General features: G+C 44.2%; 1 protein-coding gene across 1 annotated transcript in view; it reads right to left on the bottom strand.

The window, feature by feature from the left end:
• Positions 1 to 22,601, bottom strand: part of itpr1b (inositol 1,4,5-trisphosphate receptor, type 1b) — a gene marked incomplete at its 5' end in the record, with an annotated part of 169,701 nt that overhangs the window by 37,469 nt on the left and 109,631 nt on the right. The window contains 8 exons of the mRNA XM_080728342.1: positions 1,821 to 2,034; positions 3,539 to 3,646; positions 5,060 to 5,197; positions 5,753 to 5,848; positions 6,684 to 6,794; positions 9,037 to 9,237; positions 10,459 to 10,724; positions 12,540 to 12,726. Of these exons, the coding sequence (XP_080584468.1) occupies positions 1,821 to 2,034; positions 3,539 to 3,646; positions 5,060 to 5,197; positions 5,753 to 5,848; positions 6,684 to 6,794; positions 9,037 to 9,237; positions 10,459 to 10,724; positions 12,540 to 12,726 (1,321 nt within the window). The remainder of the gene's footprint in view (positions 1 to 1,820; positions 2,035 to 3,538; positions 3,647 to 5,059; positions 5,198 to 5,752; positions 5,849 to 6,683; positions 6,795 to 9,036; positions 9,238 to 10,458; positions 10,725 to 12,539; positions 12,727 to 22,601) is intronic.

The following is a 22,601-nucleotide window of genomic DNA, read 5'->3' as shown; positions in this document are numbered from 1 at the left end:
AACACCTACTATAAGCCACCACATGTACTCATGGAGTCGCCAGTCGCTTCTTTTCACCGGACGGTGTAGGTAGGGCGAAACAAATGTGGAAGAACACACTATCCCTCCCTGTGCTGCTGAACAGGTGTCATGAACAGCCTATAGGAGTTGCTAGGGCACAGATGAGGGCTAGCACAACCTGGACGGCCACCAAGTGACAGTTTACAAATCATGCCTGCGAAATGATTGCGACCGTCAGGTCGCAAGTTACTAGCGTCGCAAGTTGTTATGAAAAGCTCCACCGGCTGTCTGTCTGTCCGTCACACCACGTCACACTTTTGCCAATACTCTAATCTCCGCCACCGTTGCCCCTATCCATGCCAAACTTTGCACACACACTCCTTGGATGGCAAATCACAACCTCCGCCACCTTATTTCTCACATGGCCCTCTTCTAGCGCCACCATGAGGCCGAGTTTTGCAAAACACATTTTTGGACACTGCTCCTACAGATTTTGGCCTAAAATCACGCAAAGCGCTACACAGTATCTCTTAAGTCATGTCATCAACATGGATCTGTCCCATTTCCCATATTCCCTCCTGATTGGCTACGATTGCCTTCTAACGCATGTTGAAGGGGAGTTTGAAACCCAAATGCAATTATGAAAAATACACCTTACCACAGACAGAACATAAAATAAATAATATTATGTCAACAATGGAAATGACAGTGGGAAGGTTAGGACCACTGTCTCTGGAACAGCATCTGTCCTTCTAAGTCTTTAACTATGAACAAATAAGGGGGCGTTAACTTTACATTCTCCATTATAAAAGGTATGTTGCAGAAGCCTGCGTGTGCGACGTTGACATACAGTCAGTGGTGCATTCCAGAGAGAACAGATGTTTTTGCATGGGCCTGAAGCATGTGACAATCAAACACAACTATAGAAGTAATAATACACCAAGGCACACACGCATTCCTAACATTTCACTGTAAATCACTTTGGTTAGTGTTAGTAAACAATTTATTACAACCTTAGACATCCCTTGGAAGACTATATCTTAGACCAGAGGTCTTCAACGTTTTCAGGCCAAGGACCCCTTAGTTGAGAGAGAGATGAAGCAGGGACCCCCACAACCTGTTCATAGATTCCATATAGTTTCATTGTTTGACAGCACGATCATCAGTGTATTTTGATTCATGTCAATTTGTGTTTTCAGATATTTAACCACTTGAACCGTCAATACTTAATAAACTTGACCTTTCCCTCTGTACTTAGTCTGCTATTTTTCCCTTCTACACCAAACCTCTATGCCGAAAATAGCTGTGAGCTTGTAGATCTGCTATTTTTGGCTAAAGGTCTCAGGATAAGGACACAATATGGTTCAAGTGCATGCATATAAAAAAAGGAGAAGAAATGTTGCTATCACACAAAGATTTGGACGACCCCCTGTAGTAACTCTGAGGACCCCCTAGGGGTCCCGGACCCTCCCGTTGAAGACCCTTGTCTTAGAAGACTATATCTTAGTCTTTAAATTAACTTATGCTATAGACAATCTTATACACGTTAATAACTTAAGGTTTTACAAACCCTCTCCTCCTTCATGTCTCCAGGGTTCAGTACAGTACAGTGTGTGAGTGTGAGTGTGTGCGTGTGCGTGCGTGGCTGCGTGCGTGGCTGCGTGCATGCATGTGTGTGTGTGTGTGTGTGTGTGTGTGTGTGCCTGCATGCGTGCGGGCCTAAGCGCCTGGAAGGATGCCAGGAGAGGGTGTGTAAAACCAGAACTAGTAGATATAGAGAGGTTGGGAAAAGGACGCACAGGGAACTGCGTTTTCGTTACCAGTAGTGGCCTCTTGAGTCCCTCGCAGCTTCTTCTGCCAGTTCATCTCATTAAAGAGTTCCTCGGAGCTCAAGAAGAAGTCATTGATCTTGCTGCCCTGCTCGTCCCGCTCGGTGGTGTAGTAAACGCGCAGCTTGGACTCTTGGGTGAGGAACTCACAGATGTTGGGCACGGGGAAGACTATCTGCTCCATGGTGCGATCCAGACGCACAATCTGGACACAACCACAGCCAAACCAAAACAGCCGTCACACACAGTGGCGTCAGTTCAGAAAAAGCTAAGGCAACATGACTGGTGTCTTCACACCAGTCATGTTGCCATACCTTAGCAACAGGCATTTATTTTAAGAAGTACATTTAATTTTTTCCCCACGTTTCTACGTTTCTTGAGCTGGATATGGCAGCCTGGAATGGTTGTTCAAGTGCAGTTAAACTTGGCATGTTAGTAAACGTGCCACAATTAACAATAATGCATTGCACCTGTGCAGCTGACCTACGGAACCTGGGAATATACCGTTTTGTCAAGATGGGGAGAATAAAACTCTGGAGGATATAATTATAATACCTTGTTGAAGTGACCATTTTGTTAAATTTTGCATTTGTAGTTATTTTACTGTAATTTAACAACATAATAACCAGCACAGATAGACAAAGAGACATTCATGGATTTATATTTAAAAGTAACTTTTATTTTCCCCCCTTGGCCCAGGGTATGGCAGCTTCATACCCCTGCCATACCCAATTGACGCCCCTGGTCTTTATTAGTGATTCAGTGTTTTTCAAAACGTGTCCCACTAGGGCGCTTTATGAACTGGTCTGACTAGAGGCATTGGTATAAAAAGTTATCTGCACATAGTGAATAGAGAACTCCTTCCTCGTTGGGAGGTTTTGAGCATGGTAAAACTATTTGCATTCTTGCACTGCCTTGTGCACACACGGGAACACGTGCACACACATGCCACGGGTGTTTGTCATTCAAAGTATGAGTCTCCAAAACCAGGCCAACAAAAACAGTGACTATCACGTGCATTTACGGTCAACACTGTGACTGAAAGAATATCAGTAGCAAACCACTCGATTTCACACGGAAATGATAAGACCCATATCAGACAGTGGAAACACATTGTGTTTCACATTAAAGCCATTTAGGCCTAGAATTATCAAATGCTTTAACTATTGAAAAATAGCAGATATACAAGCTCACACTCGCTGCGAGCTTGTAGATCTGCTATTTTTTGAAAAATCTTGAAAATTTGTGCAAACCTTTGAATGTCTCATTTTTAAAGTGAACATTTGTAACTCAAATATTTACTTCTGGGGGGTCCGGACCTTGATACAAAATATTTTGAGACGGGGGTCGGCGACCAAATACATATAATTCTAGGGGTCCTTAACATGAATACGTTTGAGAACCACTGACGTAGAAACATGTGTTTTTCAAAAAACCTTAGAAAGATTTAGAAGACACTTATAAAATCGGGTCAAAATCGGTTCAAAATTCAAATGTTCACGATTTTTCAAAAATAGAAGATCTACAAGCTCGCAGAGCGGCACTCGGTGCCGCGCTGTGAGCTTGTAGATCTGCTATTTTTTAATAGTTAAAGCATAAAAAATACTCAATAATGCGTACTTTGTCTAAATGGGTTAGTGGGGGGGGAAAGGGGAAGTGGAAGCAGCAGACCCAAAGGTCCATCGGGGACAGCGGGCTGGACGACTGACCTCAATCTGAGCCGTGTGTTTGGCATAGAACTCCAGGGCCTCGTCCCCCTCGCCGTAGTTCCCTCCCGGCTTCAGAATGACCTGCAGCTCCTTGTTGTGACGAGCCAACTGAAACAACACCAAACCAATGGTATCAACATGTCAATGACGGCTTATTGTTGTCATGCGACATGGACAACAATTTCACTGTATCATCGGGTGTTCATGAACTGAATTTCCCCCTTGGGATAATAAAGGTATCTATCTATCTAACAGGGACGTGCAGAGAATAGTAGAGAGGCAGGGGCTGAAATTTCTAAAAGGGCCTTTTGGTGAAAATATCGAAAATAGCCGACCTCCAAGCTCACAACGCGCCTGTGAGCTTGGAGGTCGGCTATTTTCGAGGCTTGATTTCTACACAGAGAGGGCAATTCTTTCAATATAAGATGCTGCATTCAAGTTCAGGAGAGTAAGTTTGGACGAGGCCGAGTTTGAATGCTGCCTTCCGGTATGGCATGGAAAGAGGGCATTTGTATTTTTTTTTTCACCATAAACTGCATTCATGGTCTGGAAAGGGCACTTTTTTACAGACGGATAAAAGGGCAGGGGCTCAAGCCCCACCTTTGATGTCTATGCGTGCACGTGCCTGTTCATGAATAAGAGGGGAATACTGAGGGTAGTCTTGGCACGTACCCACCTGCAACGTAAATAGTTTAGCTCAGATAGATTTTTCAGTAGGGCACAGTATAGTACTGTACATGCCACTAGTTGTTTTCTCTACTCAGCTGTGAGACACGCAGTTCATTCACCCGCCAAGGCCGCAGGGTTTCATGCTTTGGTTCAACACTGTATATTACATAATGTTAACTGTTGTTAACCTAGATCAACCAGCTATAGAGCTATGTAGAGCCTTGGGGCGGAAAGGGAGGAGATGGAAGATAACGCCACAAGTCTCTGATATAACAAAATGGGATCCACAGGAATTGACACAGATTACAGCACTCAGACCATTGGAAATCTATATACCAAGGACACTACGTGGCAATGTATGTGTTGAAGTGTTCGGGCTATATGCTTGTAACCAGGGACGTGCAGAGAATGTTGGAGAGGCAGGGGCTGAAATATCTAAAAAGGGCCCTTTGGTGAAAATATTGAAAATAGCAGACCTCCAAGCTCACAACACGTCGCTATGGGACGCGTTGTGAGCTTGGAGGTCAGCTATTTTCAATACTTGATACCACACTAAACTAAGCATAAAAAGGCAATGTGGCGCATTGCATGGATTTCTACACAGAGCTATTCTTTCAACATAAGATGCTGCAATCATTTGTTAAAGTTCAGGAGAGTTTGGACAAGGCAATTCTCATGAACACTGCCTTCAGGTATGGCATGGAAAGAGGGCATTTGCATTTCTTTCAACATAGTGAAAACTGCATTCATGGTCTTGAGAGGGCACTTTTTACAGACGGATAAAAGGGCAGGGGCTCAAGCCCCCTTTCATGTCTATGTGTGCACATGCCTGCTTGATATTTGGCAGCCTACCTGATGGGCGAGGATGTAGATGTTATGACCGACGTTGCGTGGCGAGGCCGAGTGCTCTTCCTCTTCTGCCTCGACGCCGTCCTCGGGCGCCTCCACCTCGATTTCGCCCTGCATGTAGGCCTTCTTGATCACCTCCACCTGTGAGAGGCCAAGTGTCAGGGAACGTCCGCTCAACACCAACCGTAGCACTTCTGGATAGAGGTGGGACGTTCGCGAACGAATCGAGTCTTTTGAACGGAACGATGGGATCCGGTTCGCAGTATAGGGAGCCGTTCCTTTTTTTGAGGAGGGGGAGTAAATTCTTTACGTGCAGAGTATTTCTACATTGCAGTGTTGATACTTTTACTTAAAAAGAAACGTAAAAGTATCAACAGTAACACTGCAATGTAGAAGTTCGGAATTAAAATGTACTTGAGTAAAAGTACAAGTATATTGGTATCAAAATGTACCAAAAGTACCAATAGTAGAAAGTACTCATTATGCAGAATGTCCCATTTCACAGGTTAACCAATGAATAAAATTCAGAAAAAAACATTTGAAAATAGCAGATCTACAAGCTCACAATGTGTCGCAACGCAACGCATTGTGAGCTTGTAGATCGGCTATTTTCAAATGGCATAAAAATCTCACTTCAAAGAGCCAAAAATCCTATCTCTACTCCTGGAATGAGCGGGGCTGTACTACTGTACTTACCAACTCTTTGGGCCTCATGTTGTAGAGTATCCTCTCTGCATTCTCACTGTCGTGGCGACTCTCCATGATAGCTAGGAGAAGCTTGGAGGCGTTGTTCTGAGAGAGGATGAGACGACTTAATATATGATGCAGAATCATTACACAGACATTAACCAAATGAACCCCGGCATCCCTGTTCCGGGCATGTCATAATAGGTGAACATTCTGTGGAAATAGGCAAACGCTCTGTGAAAATGGCAGATCTACAAGCTCACAACGCATTGTACATCTGCTGTTTTCTGTGAAGAGATTTGATGTCGTGGGAGAAAAGGCGGCGGGCCAAGTTCGAGTAGTTCACTCCCAAAATGACTTTTTTTCCTATTGATTACTCACGCCATGGAGACTTAAGTATCAATAAACAAAAAATGTTTTTGTCGCATTCCTAAGAGAATAATAGAGGGTATGCGTGTGACATCATCATCATACCCAGAAGTTATGCGGGAACGCCTACTAAGTGTCAAAACACCACTTCCTGGCCTTGACAGCCCATACATCCAAACAGAAAAGTCATGTCTGATTGCATTAAACAACGTTAAACGACATTAAACTCACTTTGCCACTCGATTCGCCACTCGATTTGCCATTCACTTTATAATACCCTCTATTTGATTACAGTAAATTTACCCCCATTGATTCCGGATGGCGACCCAAATGCATTTGTGTCTCCATCCGGAATCAATGGGGGTAAATTTACTATAATCACATTTTTGTCTTAGGAATGCGACAAATACAAAAAAATATTATTGAACTCAAGTCTCCATGGGGTGTGAGTAATAAATAGAAAAACTTATTTTGAGGGTGAACTACTACTTTAAGTGGCTAAGCATAATGTGGGTGGTCAGGGTATTGTGAGTACTGAAAACAAATGAAAAATGTAAACATTCTTGCTCACTTTGAGTTCCAGCACCAGGTCCATCCTCTTTTTGCCAAGGGGATTGATGTCATTGAGGATGAGGGCAATAATGATGTCAATGCCATTGCATTCATGTGTGGCGATGCAGTTCTGGGGAAAACAAGTGTTCCAAGTGTTAACCAGCACTGAAGCAATTGTCTGGAGACTCAGGTCAAAGTACAGCCTGCTTAGATGGGAGTATGTAATGCCACAACAGCGGTTTGTTTAGTCTGACTGATTACCTGACATACATACTGTACAGTTAAGAGAGACAGTGGTGTCGCACCAAATTCTGGGCCCTGGGTACAAAGAACGCATTTTTATGTATTCTTTTGTGCTTTAACCATTGAAAAATAGCAGATGTACAAGCTCACAGCGCGGCACCGAGTGCCGTGCTGCGAGCTTGTAGATCTGCAATTTCTTTATTTAATTGTGAAAATTCTTTAGTAGAGAGAAAAGTCTTTGAATATTTCAAATCCTTCTAAGGTTGTTTTGAAAAAAAATATGTTTCTATGTCAGTGTTGCTCAAACCTTTTCATGTGAAGGACCCCCAAAATTATATGTATTTGGCCACGGACCACCATCTCAAAATATTTAGTTCCATGGACCCCCCAGAATCAGAATTTGAGTCACAAATGTTTGCTTAAAAAATACATATATTCAAAGATGCCCACATTTTCACGACTTTTCAAAAGTAGCAAATCTACAAGCTTGCATCGCGGCAACCGGTGCCGCGCTGTGAGCTTGTATATCTGCTATTTTTCAACAGCTAAATAATTAAGGCCCCCTTCGCCTTGGGCCTTAGTAACTCAGTCCCACTTTCACCCCCCTTGTGACGCCCCTGAAGAGAGAGTAGAGGAGCAGGTTTGATATTGTCGGTAAAAGACGAGAAAAAAACAACCACAGGCCCATTCTTTCCCCATGCTCAGCTCCAACTGTGTACTGGGCCTGGTGCCAGCGGCTTGTTTAGACAAGCAAGGCTCACACTTGCCACACAAGTGATCCCAGGGCAACAGGAACAGAGGGTGCCGCCACCATCATCATGTGAGAAGACCAAGCAAAGCTAATCCTCCCAAAATAACAAATACAGTCACGGTGCCCAGAGAGTGCAGGGGGTACGCTGTTGTTGAAAGAGGAGCAGGGAACTACATGGCTTGATCTCAGTGTGGGAGACGAGGGCAGGGGCGTCACAAGGGGGGGGAGTGGGACTGAGTTACTAGGGCCCAAGGTGGAGGGGCCTTAATTATTACTTAAGCTATTGAAAAATAGCATATATACAAGCTCATAGCTTATAGCTAGCTTGCAAGCTTGTAGTCCTATTTTTGAAAAGTTGTGAAAATGTGTGCAGATCTTTGAAAATATGTATTTTTTAAGCGAACATTTGTAACTCAAATTTTGCTTCTGGGATGTCCCTGGAACTAAATAGTTTGAGATGGACGTCCGTGGCCAAATACATATCATTTTGGGGGTCCTTCACATGAAAAGGTTTGAGCACCACTGACACAGAAACAGGTTTTTCAAAACACCTTCAAAGACTTTTCACGATTTTTCAAAAATAGCAGATCTACAAGCTCGCAGCGCGGCACTCGGTGCCACGCTGTGAGCTTGTATATCTGCTATTTTTCAATAGTTAAAGCACAATATAACGCAGTGAATACTTGTACCCAGGGCCCAGAATTTGGTGCGACACCCCTAGTACTAAACCACATGGTTAAATAATCTGACAGAGGAGTCATTTGTCACAGTAAATCCCGTGAATCCGAAAGAGAGGGTTAAACACCTGCTTCACGTCTCTATTCAGATGTGCTGCTACAGTTCAGCTTTTATCCCACTAAAATGTGTTAATTGCTGGTGAGGGCTGCTATTTTTGACCGATACTTGTATACCAATATCGATGTCGATGTAAGTCTGAGCAAAGCGCTTTTTCTTCTTTTTTTATGTTGAAATCAGAGCATGAAACCAAAACGGAAACACAATTTTAGTGGGGGAGAAATTGAATTTGAAAGTTCTGTCAAGAAAACTTATGTTATCTGGGGGGTATGTTTCAATATTACCAACCAGTATTCATTGACTACTTACTACATTACTAAGGAAAGACAGTGAAATCCTTCTGAAATGTAACTTATCTACTCTGTCATGTTGCATCAGATTGCAAGTGCACAAAGCTTATGTTTTTCTCTCTCTCTCTCTCTCTGTGTGTGTGTGTGTGTGTGTGTGTGTGTGTGTGTGTGTGTGTGTGTGTGTGTGTGTGTGTGTGTGTGTGTGTGTGTGTGTGTGTGTGTCTGTGTGTGTGTGTGTGTGTGTGTGTGTGTGTGTGTGTGTGTGTGTGTGTGTGTGTGTGTGTGTGTGTCACCTGATTCTCGTGGCAGGGTCCCTGGCAGTATTCTGTCAGACTTTCAACTGTCTGGTTGATGAGTCCTACGTTCTTCTCGTTGATGTAGAGTCCCAGGAGCCCTAGGCCTCCCGTGGTGCTGCCACAGATACAGTCCAGGAACTGCAGCGTCTCGCACACCAGATTATAGTTGTTCTTATTGTTCTGGTTGCGCAAGAAGTTCTGGAGAAGAATAAACCCAAAATGGGGATGAAGAAAAGCATCAATGCCTCAGTATTATAATTATATAGTTATTACAGTTAACACTTCTGCCGCCGATCCCGGCTGGAGCATTGGGACAATTATCAGTCACCAGAATACGTCTGATGAAATGAATTTCAAATAACATCTAAAACATTGAATCAGATTTGAATTGCATCTGGGAGTGGGCCTATTCCCATTTTCTTAACACATTGATTTCCTGGTCTGCGTTCTCTCAAACGGCAGGTATGCATTCGTTATTTCTGGGGGGGACGTGACAGGGTGGTGACATGTGTTTGATGTCATCACAGTGAACTTAATCAGAGCTGTTATCTGGCAGCAAATCAATATGTCCCCACCCACGCTGGGACAGGCGGAGCGGGTGAGCCAGACGGATTCAGCAGCCAGGCAGCCAGTCACCTTTTAATGAGGCTCTGACCGAGGCTGTGTATACAAACAGCTACTGTTAGGAGGAAGTGTACTGTCTGGGCTCTTGTACTGTAGCTTGTCCAATGCCAAAAAAACTACCACAGCCTCTCATAGTGAAACCAGACCGGTTGCATCACGTTGTTCCACGGAATGATGCCTATTTTGAACACCAGTTTCATTTCTGTGTACCCGAGTCTGTGTAGTGGAAATTCACAATAGCAGGTCAGGAAATGTTCACGTCTGCCATGGCCAGAGTGTGTGGGGGTGGGGGTGGGGTGGGGGGAATTAGGCAAACTAAAAAAAATCCCCCACAGCAGACAATCCATGTAGACGAGTCATGTGTTCACGCAGGAGACTGTAGGCAAATTGACACTTCGTCACATGACCTTTTCACTTGACAAAAAAACCCTGTTTTCAACTGGAATATGTGCTATCACTAGGGATGGGTCAATCTGACATTCTTTTTGTGACAAAAGAAATCGCGATTTACGATATTATCGCGATAATCAAAATCCATTATCCTGGGGTGGAACATTTGTCAAAAAATTGCTGATCTACAAGCTCACAACGCGTCGCAAAGTTCCTTTTACCAATTATAGAGGGTTTAAGTGGTACCGGATATGCAGCTTGGCAAATAAAAGGTGAATTGATCCCAGTGCATGACAGAGGACAATATCACAATAAATTAACGAGTGTTTTTTTATCACGATAAACGATAATATCGCGTATCGTCCCATCCCTAGCTATGACACGTTTGGAGCGGTTGTGGCTGACCTGTAGCTCTCTGTTGTGGTTCTCGCAGAGCAGCTGCATGAGTCGCAGGATGGGTTGCATGATGGTGATGAGGACGCTCATCTCGCCCTCCTCCTGGCCCTTGTCGGCGGCGGGGGCGACGGCGGAGCCCTCGGCGGCCGCTTGGTGCTCCTCTGCCTCGGCCTCTCGCCGGTAGGTGGTGAAGGCCTTCTTGGTGACGGCGGCGGCCTCGACCAGCTGCTCTTTGACCTCTTCTGTCACCACGGCGACCACGGGTACGTCTTTGACTGGACAGGAGAAAAAATGCCACCACGGGTTATTGGGTGACCGCAATGTCTGTGATGGGATTTCCTCAGCAGGCATGTGCACACATAAGACATCAAAGGGGGCTAGAGCACCTGCCCTTTTACCCGTCTGTAAAAAGTGCCCTCTTCAGACCATGAATAAGTACCAAAAATAGGTCGGAGGTCTGCTAATCAATATTTTCACCAAGAGGCCCTTTTAGAAATTTCAGCCCCTGCCTCTCTAAAATTCTCTGCACGTCCCTGTTCCTCAGAAGAGGGCAGTCAGATAATGGGTGGGTGATACTATGATAAATGAACCAACTATTGCCATGTGTACACCATGGACATCCCATCCCCCCCCCCCCCCCCCATTTGAAAATAAATACCAGGGACCCCCATAAGAGAGGATTTTTACAGTTCTAGCAGTGTTTCTCAACCATTTTAGACAGTTTGACATGCATTAGGCTACGGACCCCCATTTAATGGCATTTCTGGGACCCCAATTGATATTGTAAAATCAATGGTACTTTAACTACTTTAAATTATTATTGAATGGAACCAAATGGACCCCTTTGTTACATACCCGTAAGGGTCCATTTGGTTCTTAACTATCATTTAGCTGGGGACCCCCTAGAACTCCCTCAAGGAACCCTGGGGGTCCCCGGGCCCCACTTTGAGAACCAATCGATTAGCTCATATCCAGGGTAATAATTGCCTTCCCCAGGGTCCGCTAGCAGGGTTGTGAGTGGAACTATTCCCTTCCCCAGGGTCCGCTAGCAGGGTTGTGAGTGGAACTATTCCCTTCCCCAGGGTCCCCTAGCAGGGTTGTGAGTGGAACTATTCCCTTCCCCAGGGTCCGCTAGCAGGGTTGTGAGTGGAACTATTCCCTTCCCCAGGGTCCCCTAGCAGGGTTGTGAGTGGAACTATTCCCTTCACCAGGGTCCGCTAGCAGGGTTGTGAGTGGAACTATTCCCTTCCCCAGGGTCCCCTAGCAGGGTTGTGAGTGGAACTATTCCCTTCCCCAGGGTCCCTAGCAGGGCTGTGAGTGGAACTATTCCCTTCCCCAGGGTCCCCTAGCAGGGTTGTGAGTGGAACTATTCCCTTCCCCATGGTCCCCTAGCAGGGTTGTGAGTGGAACTATTCCCTTCCCCATGGTCCTCTAGCAGGGTTGTGAGTGGAACTATTCCCTTCCCCATGGACCTCTAGCAGGGTTGTGAGTGGAACTATTACCTTCCCCAGTGTCCCCTAGCAGGGTTGTGAGTGGAACTATTCCCTTCCCCAGGGTTGTGAGTGGAACTATTCCCTTCCCCAGGGTTGTGAGTGGAACTATTCCCTTCCCCAGGGTCCCCTAGCAGGTTTGTGAGTGGAACTATTCCCTTCCCCAGGGTCCGCTAGCAGGGTTGTGAGTGGAACTATTCCCTTCCCCTAGCAGGGTTGTGAGTGGAACTATTCCCTTCCCCTAGCAGGGTTGTGAGTGGAACTATTCCCTTCCCCAGGGTCCTCTAGCAGGGTTGTGAGTGGAACTATTCCCTTCCCCATGGTCCTCTAGCAGGGTTGTGAGTGGAACTATTCCCTTCCCCATGGTCCTCTAGCAGGGTTGTGAGTGGAACTATTCCCTTCCCCTAGCAGGGTTGTGAGTGGAACTATTCCCTTCCCCAGGGTCCTCTAGCAGGGTTGTGAGTGGAACTATTCCCTTCCCCATGGTCCTCTAGCAGGGTTGTGAGTGGAACTATTCCCTTCCCCTAGCAGGGTTGTGAGTGGAACTATTCCCTTCCCCAGGGTCCGCTAGCAGGGTTGTGAGTGGAACTATTCCCTGACCTTTCTTGCGCGCTGCAGGTGTGTCTTTGTCAGGCGGCTCCTCATCCTTCTTCTTGCTGCCCAGGTCACTTGTGTTGACCGTCACCGTGGCTTTGATCTCCTGCTGGGCCAGCTTCATGCGCTCGTAGAACACCTTGAAGAACTTCTCCGACTTGTTGTCACTCGTCAAACGTATGAAGAATGACCGCTGGAGGTTTGAAAAAACAAAACAAAACAAGGTGTTTCAGCCACTTTTGAGTGATTTGAATCATTTTATTTTGACATAGGATACATCTGATCTTGGATCTCTGCTGGAATGTGAACTGCTCCAAACACATGTATAAATGCACTTGCCATCCGGGGCACCTAGGCTGCTAATTCAGCCTGACAGCATGTCGTGGGTTCGATTCCCGATCCAGACGACCTTTGCTGCATATGATATCACTCCACCTCTATCCCTGTCAGTCTACAGTATACTATCAATAAGCAATAAAAGAAATACCTACCAGTAAATGCACTTGATAACAAATATATAGATAACAACTAGTGCACTTCTATTCTACTGTATACAGTACAGTATATTCAAGTTTCCCACTAACCAAGGCTCAATGCCTGATGAAGAAGGGTCAGGCAAATTGTGCACACATAGACATTAAAGGGTCAGGCATGTGCACACATAGACATTAAAGGGGGCTTGAGTCCCTGCCCTTTTACCCACCTGTAAAAAGTGCCCTCTCCAGACCACGAATAAGTACCGAAAATAGCCGACCTCCAAGCTCACAACGCGTCGCGCTGAGCTTGGAGGTCTGCTATTTTCAATATTTTCACCAAAAGGCCCTTTTAGAAATTTCAGCCCCTGCCCTCTCAAACATCCTCTGCACGTCCCTGAGAAGGGTAGTAAAAAAACTAGACCAGGTCAACCTGGTTGTGCCAGACCCCCTGTCTGTCATCATCATTTATGACATCATGCCTTTTGTAGGCATGTCATCATCATGTCATCATCATATATACCCTTTATATAGAAAACCCGGACCGACATTTGCTTATGTAGGCCTACCCATTTCATGGGTCTGGCAACTAGACCAGGTCAACCTGGTTGTGCCAGACCCTCTGTCTGTCATCATCATTTATGACATCATGCCTTTTGTAGGCATGTCATCATCATGTCATCATCATATATACCCTTTATATAGAAAACCCGGACAGACATTTGCTTATGTAGGCCTACCCATTTCATGGGTCTGGCAATCATAGTATTCAATAAAGCTGACCTTAAGGTGATACTCTACTCTCACTCTTTTTATGTGACAACCAACCAAAGGACAAAACACACCATACATGGCTACAATTAAAATATTCTTATCAGCCAACTATAGGCATGTTTCACTACAGTTCCGGATTTTTCCTGCAAAATAATTAGCATAATCATTTTCAACTTGCCGGGAGTTTTGTTTTTTGGGTGTTTTCACATGAGCAAAAATGCTGGCATAGCCATAAAATACATTGTTTTCACTAAACCATTGTCGCGGTATAAAGGTCTGTGTTGCCAGACTTTGCGAGAGAAATAAGCAACCAGGTGTAGGAAAATAAGCCCCAAAAAGTGATATTATATAAGCCACACAAGCAATTTAAAACTATAAGCATCGCCACATCAGCTACTTGACAATTACCGATCTAAAAGATCACAACAAATAAAACGCAGCCAGAAACGATCAATATATACAAGCAACTTTACGGAAATCAAGACCATAGTCGCTTATAATTAGCAGACATGGCAACGGAACCAGTGCGCACCACACTGTCTGGGCGCTTGCTCCAGCAGCAGCGACTCACTTCCGTTCGTTCTCTCTCTTTTTCTCTCTCACCAATGGATTTAACAAGTTACAAGAAATATTCTTCATGAAACAACACATGTGAACCTTATGTGTCACATAAGGTTCAGAAAGGATCGCTTATGCAACGTGTTGCACATGTGGGATTGTGGACTTGTTTTTTTTTCTTCACGCGTCACAGATGGATGACCAGACTCGTATTCCTCGACGCTCGCTGCTCAGTAAAACACTTTACGACGAGAAACTATTAACTAATGATGCAGCTCTTTGAGTTGGTAGCTTCCAACTTTCATCACAGCATAGGCCTAATGAGCGCATTGCGTCCCAATCAGGCTATAGAATAAAATAAGTTTGAACCATGAAATGATCTTGCAAGAGATTGTATTTCTCAGCACCCGCGGCCGTAGGCTGGAGAAAGAAATAGACTTCTGTCTTCTGTGTTAGGCCTACATTCGAATGCAATATGGATTATCTAGCCTAATAATTAATCCCTTTATGTAAGGTGAAGCTTTCAATCCTAAATACAATGCTTTAACTGTTAATATTGGCTCCTTGCACGCACCTGCTTGCCCAAAAAAAGTAAAAAATCACGGTATGCCGTTTTCACTGTGGGAAAATTTGTATTCTCCCGGAAATTTGTATTCTCCCGGAACTTTCAGCAAAAATTACTACTAAATTACTACTAATTTCAGACTCCAAAACTTCCGGAACACAAAATAAGTGGCCATTTTCACATGGCGTGAGTTTCAAAATTGCCGTCATTTTTGAAAAAAACTTCCTTAAGTTTGACTCTGTGAAAACGGGGCATAAGTAGCATGTGTGAGGTGAGCAGGTGTGAACCTTGTAATGAATCTGTTGTCAGTTGGATCACTTCTCACTATTCTACTGAGCATTTCTCCACACTCCGTTGACAGCCAGAGGTTCTACAGCACGTGCAGTGGAGTTACATAAGCCTCTTCCACTACTACTGCCAAGGAAATACCCTGTAAGGCTTCACTGTACTTCACTGAGCTCACCTGGGTGTTACACTATCTGTGTCCACATTGCTCTGCTGCAGGGGTCTTCAACAGGGGGTGCGGGACCCCTAGGGGGTCCTCAGAGTTACTACAGGGGGTCCCTCCAAATATTACTCCTTTTTTATATTAACCACTTGAACCCTGGTGTCCATATTCTGAGAACTTTAGCCAAAAATAGCAGATCTACAAGCTCACAACGCCTTTTTGGCAAAGAGCTGTGGTGTAGAGGGGGGAAAAGAGAAGACTAAGTACAGAGTGAAAGGCCAAGTTTATTAAGCATTGACGGTTCAAGTGGTTAAATATCTGAAAACACAAGTTGACATGAATCCAAAATACACTGATGATTGTGCTGTCAAACAATGAAACTATGGAATCTATGAACAGGTTGTGGGGGTCCCTACTTCATCTCTCTCTCAACTAAGGGGTCCTTGGCCTGAAAACGTTGAAGACCCCTGCGCTACTGATTACATACACGAGAATTCATGAGTGATAATTTAACTCTGAAAGTGTACGGATTGGTTACAGATGGACCCTTACACGTCCATTTGATTCCATCTGTCCACTTTCAGAGGTACAAAATGGATAAATTAACACTGGTTATTTACTGTGTATGGAAAAATACGTGCAGTGTGGAGTGCATTGATATGCATATATGGAGATCCCTGCTCTGAGTATCTGACATCACTGTGATGTCACAGTGATGTCAGGGGAACCACAGTGTCAGGCGCCACCCGTCCGGACGGACGTCTACGGACAAGCTGCGACGGTTCTGATAGTAAACTGCGACCTACGGTTGCAATAAAACATACATTAACCACTTTGCCCTATTTTATACCTAGGCTATTTGAAAATAGCCGATCTACAAGCTCACAACCCGTCACATGTGCTATTTTCAAACATTTTGACGCCAACACTTTCATACTTTTAATCAAGTACATTTTGAATTCTGGACTTTTACTTGTAACAGATAATTTCTACATTGCTGTATTGATACTTTTTTTTTTTAACTTAAGTTAAATATGTGAGTACTTTTTCGACCACTGCTCCATTCTGGGGCAAACTGTGGACTTGGGCTATCATAGACCTCGCGACTGTGTGTTTCCCATGGATCTCGGGTCCCGTGGAGCAGCGGAGGAGGAGGAAGGACTTCTAGCCCGTAGGAGTGTTAACACAAAGGGCAATCTTGTTTCAAAAACGCCTGCATGCAAAGTGAACTCATTTTTTTTCTTTTGCCCGCCACAACCGGGCTGGTATATCCTGTCCCATTTTTTTCCCCTCTCTTTGACAATCCCTACTTACATAAGACCTGTAATCAGCTGAGTGGTTATGTAGAGAGAGCACACAGCGCCTCAGCTAAAACACTGTTACATCAGCCCACTGAGGGAGGAGAGGAGGGGAGGGGAGGGGAGGGGGGAAGAGGGGGGAAGAGGGGAGGGGGGAGGAGGAGAGGCGGAAGAGAGGAGGAAAATCCTGTCCTACTTTTTTGGTTGCCAGAGTGGCACGAATCGAGTGCATGGTGTGAAGAGGGAGGGGTTAGAAGGGAAGCGGGGTGTTGTAGAGGCAAACTTATCGCATGCGTGCGTGCATTCTGGGACGTTTCTGAAAGCACGTTATGCAACCTGCCTTAACGGGTTGAGTTCAAATAAGAGAAAGGGAGGAGGGGTGCGGTACATGAATACGGCAACATTATAAATGCACAGTACAGTATAGCAGGGGTCTTCAACGTTTTCAGGCCAAGAGACCCCTTAGTTGAGAAAGAGAGATGAAGCAGGGACCCCCACAACCTGTTCATAGATTCCATATGGTTTCGTTGTTTGACAGCGCAATCGTCAGTGTATTTTGGATTCATGCCAATTTGTGTTTTCAGATATTTAACCGAACCGTCAATACTTTATAAACTTGACCTTTCACTCTGTATTTAGTCTGCTCTTTTTCCCCTCTACACCAAAGCTCTTTGCCAAAAATAGCCGATCTACAAGCTCACAACGCCTCGCAGCACGAGGCGTTGTGAACTTGTAGATCGGTTATTTTTGGCTAAAGTTCTCAGAGTGTGGACGCTAGGGTTCAAGTGGTTAATATAAAAAAGGAGAAAAAAGTTTCTATCACTCAAAGATTTGGAGGACCCCCTTTAGTAACTCTGAGGACCCAGCACCCCCTGTTGAAGACCCCTGCAGTATATATCATAAAAACCTTTTTGAATAAACCGCTATGAAATAGAAGCTTTTACAGATCTAATCTTCCAGAACGCAGCCGCTTAATTCTTGTCCCTACTAGCTGTCCCAAAAGGCGGGAGCACTTGACACTGAAACGCATATTGAGTCATGTGAGTCCATGTTGTTTCCCCCCCCCACTTTCTTTAACGTGGCTTGTTTTTCTGAACCCTGTTTTGAGTAGTTAACGTAATCCTGTTGTAAACAAGACCGGGTCATTCATTGATAGTGATCTGATTAAAATGTCTCAGCTGGGCTTATGCAAGTGGGCAACAAGAGATGGCAGCAGCAGCGCCAGAAAAGCGACTTTATGACATTAGCGCTTTCAAATGACGGGACCTCATGACCGTGGTCATAACAAAGCAATTCCACCTCCCGTTGGTTACAGGGGTGTCGCACCAAATTCTGGGCCCTGGGTACGAGGATTCACTGTGGGCCCCCCATGAATGTTCTTCATAGGGGGAACTGGGAACGCATTATTACGCATTATTTTGTGCTTTAACTATTGAAAAATCGCACCCGTGCGAAGTGAGCGGTGCAAACTAATTCCTGTGCAAATCAGTGTTGACTTGATAGGCATGCATGGCAATATTCTTTTTGTTGTGTATGATGTCAGTCTAGAGGTCTGCTCAGACTATATAAGTCTTTATTGTCATTTCTCATCAGTTAGTTGACCAAGCTACGGATTGTAGCTTGTAAGAGTGTCATAGTGTAATGATAAGTGACCTTATTTACCTCCAGAGAGGCCTCCAGAGAGGCGAGAAGAGGCCAGAAGATGAATATTTTAGTTTTTCAAAGTCTGTAACTTGTATTACCTGCCTATCATTTATAACCTGTAAGATTTTCCACAGTCTGTCTAAAAGTGTGGTTATTTTATCGCTTATAAGTGATATTCATCTAATATAATTTTGAAATTCAAGGTTAGCACCGCTCAATAATTTTTTATGACGTATTTTACGCGGCCTAAACGCGTTATGACGTATTTTACGCGGCCTAAACGCGTTCTAAATCAGGGTGAACCAATCGAGTGCCTCTGTGACTATGACATCATGGACAGATCAACAGAATCGAAGTGTTTCATTGGTCTAGCAAACTCATGTCATCATCATTTGTGACATCATAGTTTTGGTAAAAAAGCGCTCTATAGGAGCGGTTAGCACCGCTCAAAAATAGCATATATACAAGCTTGAGCTTGTAGATCGGCTATTTTTGAAAATTTGCGAAAATTCTTTGAAAAACCTATGTTTCCCATCTCATATTTAGTTCCAGGGACCCCCCAGAAGCAAAATTTTAGTTACAAATGTTCGCTTAAAAAATACAAAGGCCTATATTGAAAGATTTGCACACATTTTCACAACTTTTCAAAAAAATAGCAGATCTACAGAGCTTGTATATCTGCTATTTTTCAATAGCTAAAGTATACAATAATTAAGGCCCCTCCACCTTGGGCCCTAGTAACTCAGTCCCACTTCCCCCCCCCCCCCCCCCTTGTGACGCCCCTGGTTGGTTACATTGCACTTTTGCAAGCACCTGACTGGCATCAATTTGCAGAAAACAACACGAGTGAGAGAGAGAGAGAGAGAGAGAGAGAGAGAGAGAGAGAGAGAGAGAGAGAGAGAGACCCGAGAAAACAGTTTGGTTGCTGTCCTCCCACTGTGTGGAATCAAGAACAGGAACTTTTTACCTACAGTACAAATCACAACACACACAGTTGCACGTAAACCACATTTTCTGGACTTGGGATCGTGCCCAGAGTTAAAACGCGGTATCCAGGGATTCCCAGCGCTTGGCAAAGAAGAACACAGGGACAGTTGTGCATGTTCCGTGTTGTGCTACAGCAGCAAACATCCCCCTGTTTGTGTTTATTTTGAACACACATTCCCTGTTGGACACTCAAAAAGAGTACATTTTCCAAGGGAGATGAGGTGAACATTCTAAGCTTCAGTGGTGTAAAGTATCTAAGTACATTTACTTAAGTACTGTACTTAAGTACAATTTTGAAGTATTTGTACTTTACTTGAGTATGTCCAATTTACAATACATTTACTTCTACACCACTACATCTCGGATCCAAATATTGTACTTTTACTCCACTACAATGAATTGAAGACTTTAATTACTAGTTACTCCGTAGACATAAATCATAATTATTATAAAACATACATGAACCACTTTAGCCCTATTTCATACCTAGGCTGTTTGAAAATAGCCGAACTACAAGCTCACAACGCGTCGCGATAGATCTGCTATTTTCAAAAATGTTGTACTTTTACATTGGTACATTTTGATGCCAATACTTTCATACTTTTACTCAAGTACATTTTGAATTCTGGACATTTACTTGTAACGAAGTACATCTACAGTGCAGTATTGATACTTTTACTTAAGTACAAAATGTGTGTACTTTGTCCACCTCTGCTAAGCTTCTGCTGTCTGACAAAAGGCAACAACATCAAAATAATAATCAACCAAGCGACAGGAACTGTTGCCACAACAACTACAGCTAGCTTCAGGGAGCTTAGCCAAGAAACCGCGCAGTGCAGCAACTTGCTGATTCATTGCCTCAGTCAGTCAGTCAGTCAGCGAGTTAAGAATGCTACCCCAACAACCCTCCCCACACCCCTGAAGAAGCTTAGCCTCCTGTACATCCCACTGTACTGTATGGCCGCTAAGCCCCCTGAGAGCTGACCAAGGGACCATGAGTCACGTACACACTGTGGTGCTCAACCTGCGGGTCCAGACCCCCAGGGGGGTCCCGCGTGATCTGAAGCGGGATATCATCCCCAGATGACAGTGAAGAGACAATTTAAGGAATTCTAATTTAATTTTAATACCTCCAAAAAATAAATAGATTAATAGACCATCACTGCATCCAAATGAATCAACAAAATGATACTATAAAAACTGGCCAAGCATTGAATCAAATAAATAATATAAGAAAGAGTCAAACAATTTGAAACGAGCCGATCTTGTGAGCTTGTAGGTCTGCTTCACAGTATTTATCTATGGAACCGAGTCAAACTTAAATGAAAAGGTCAGCTGAATTCAAATAGCTGATATAGGTTTGAAGTGGTTAAACTGATTTTTATACTATACAGCAGGCCAAGGACCCCTTAGTTTAGAGAGAGATGACCTTTTCATAGATTCCAGAATGTTTGACAATCATCAGTGTATTTTGGATTCATGTCAATTTGTGTTTTCAGATATTTAACCACTTGAACCGTCGATACATAATAAACTTGACCTTTCACTCTGTACTTAGTGTGCTCTTTTTTCCCCCATACACCAAACCTCTTTGCCGAAAATAGCCGATCTACAAGCTCACAACGCCTCGCAGCGCGAGGCGTTGTGAGCTTGTAGATCGGCTATTTTCAGCTAAAGTTCTCAGAATATGGACATTAGGGTTCAAGTGGTTAATATAAAAAAGGAGACAAATAATTCTACCACACAAAAATTTGGAGGACCCCCAGTAGTAACTCTGAGGACCTCTGAGGACGCCCTGTTGAAGACCCTTGCTATACTAACACATCTTGCTGTGGACCCCCCTACGAACCCCCTCAAGGACCCCTTGGTGGTGGTCCCCGGACCCCTTCTTTATATTATGCCCTGCAGGGGCAGCCATGGCGGGCCAGAGAGGGGCCCTCCTTTCAGAAAACAAGGTCACTGCATTCCTCTCCTCCTTCCTTTCCTCTGCTTTCAGCTGCCGCCAGGGCTTTTGGCATCAACAGGGGCGAGTTATGTAAGATCTATTAATACTGTCACCCCCCCCACCACCCCCCTGCTCCGCCCGCCACCGCCGCAGCCCCACCATCACCACCACCACCACCCACCGGTGGTGTAAAGTAACTAAGTACTTTTACTTAAGTACAGTTTTGAGGTATTTGTACTTTACTTGAGCATTTCCAGTTTTCAGTACTTTTACTTCTACTCCACCCACATCTCAGAGGCAAACATAGTACTTTTACTCCGCTACATTTATTTGAAAACTTTAGTTACAAGTTACTTTGCAGATATAAACTATAATATTATAAAACATACATTAATAAGCCCTATTTTATTCCTTGGCTATTTGAAAATAGCCGATCTACATGCTCTGTAGATCTGCTATTTTCAAACATTTTGTACTTTAAGTACATTTTGATGCCAATACTTTTGTAATTTTACTCAAGTACATTTTGAATTCCAGACTTTTACTTGTAAGGCTGCACCCACACCAAAGTACCTATGAGAGTGGATTCCCCGTTCCGCCAATGCGTTTCAATGAGAAAGGAGCGTTTTTTTGCAGAAATCCTCTGCTGGCATGAAACCGCTCCATTCTCATTGTAATGCATTGGCGGAATGGGGAATCCACCCTCATAGGTACTTTGGTGTGGGTGCAGCCTAACAGAGTATTTCTATATTGCAGTATTGATTCTTTTACTTAAGTAAAACATCGGAGTACTTTTTCCACCACTGCCACCCACCACCTTCTCCCTCTCTTCCTTTCTCTCTCTCTCTCTCTCTCTCTCTCTCTCCCTCTCTCACCCTCCTCCTGACAGCTCACTGAGTGACAGAGCTATAGCAGTGATTATTGGAGGGCCGCCGTTGGAGCGGCACGACGACGCACACCAACCATCTGGTATCCACGGAGACCCTGGCTGTGTGTGCACAACAGTGTTAATTTCATCTACTAAAACCGTGGCGAAAAATGTTCGGCGGTTACCTTTTATTTTCACCGGCGAAAAACGAAACAAAAGCTAAATTAATAAAAACTAAGCTCGGATGACTCAAACTATGACTAAATATATTGACACTTTCGTCAACAAATAAAAAACATGTTTAGGTGTGTTAGGAAGTGACCAATGGAGAAGAGATCCAGTAGAACTAAAAGAAAAGTAATTTGGTGTTGCGCTCTGAAAATAGCAGATCTACAAGCTCACACACGTCGTGTTGTAAGCTTGTGGATCGGCTATTTTCAGCAAGTGTAAAATCAGGCATAAGACGCAATCAAGCAGGCACGTGCACACATAGACATAAAAGGCTTGA

This window comes from Nannobrachium achirus (genome assembly GCF_963921795.1).
Source record: "Nannobrachium achirus genome assembly, chromosome: 6".
Taxonomy (NCBI): Eukaryota; Metazoa; Chordata; class Actinopteri; order Myctophiformes; family Myctophidae; genus Nannobrachium; species Nannobrachium achirus.
The sequence above is the reverse complement of the archived record's forward strand: the minus strand, read 5'-3'. Positions and strand labels throughout refer to the sequence as shown.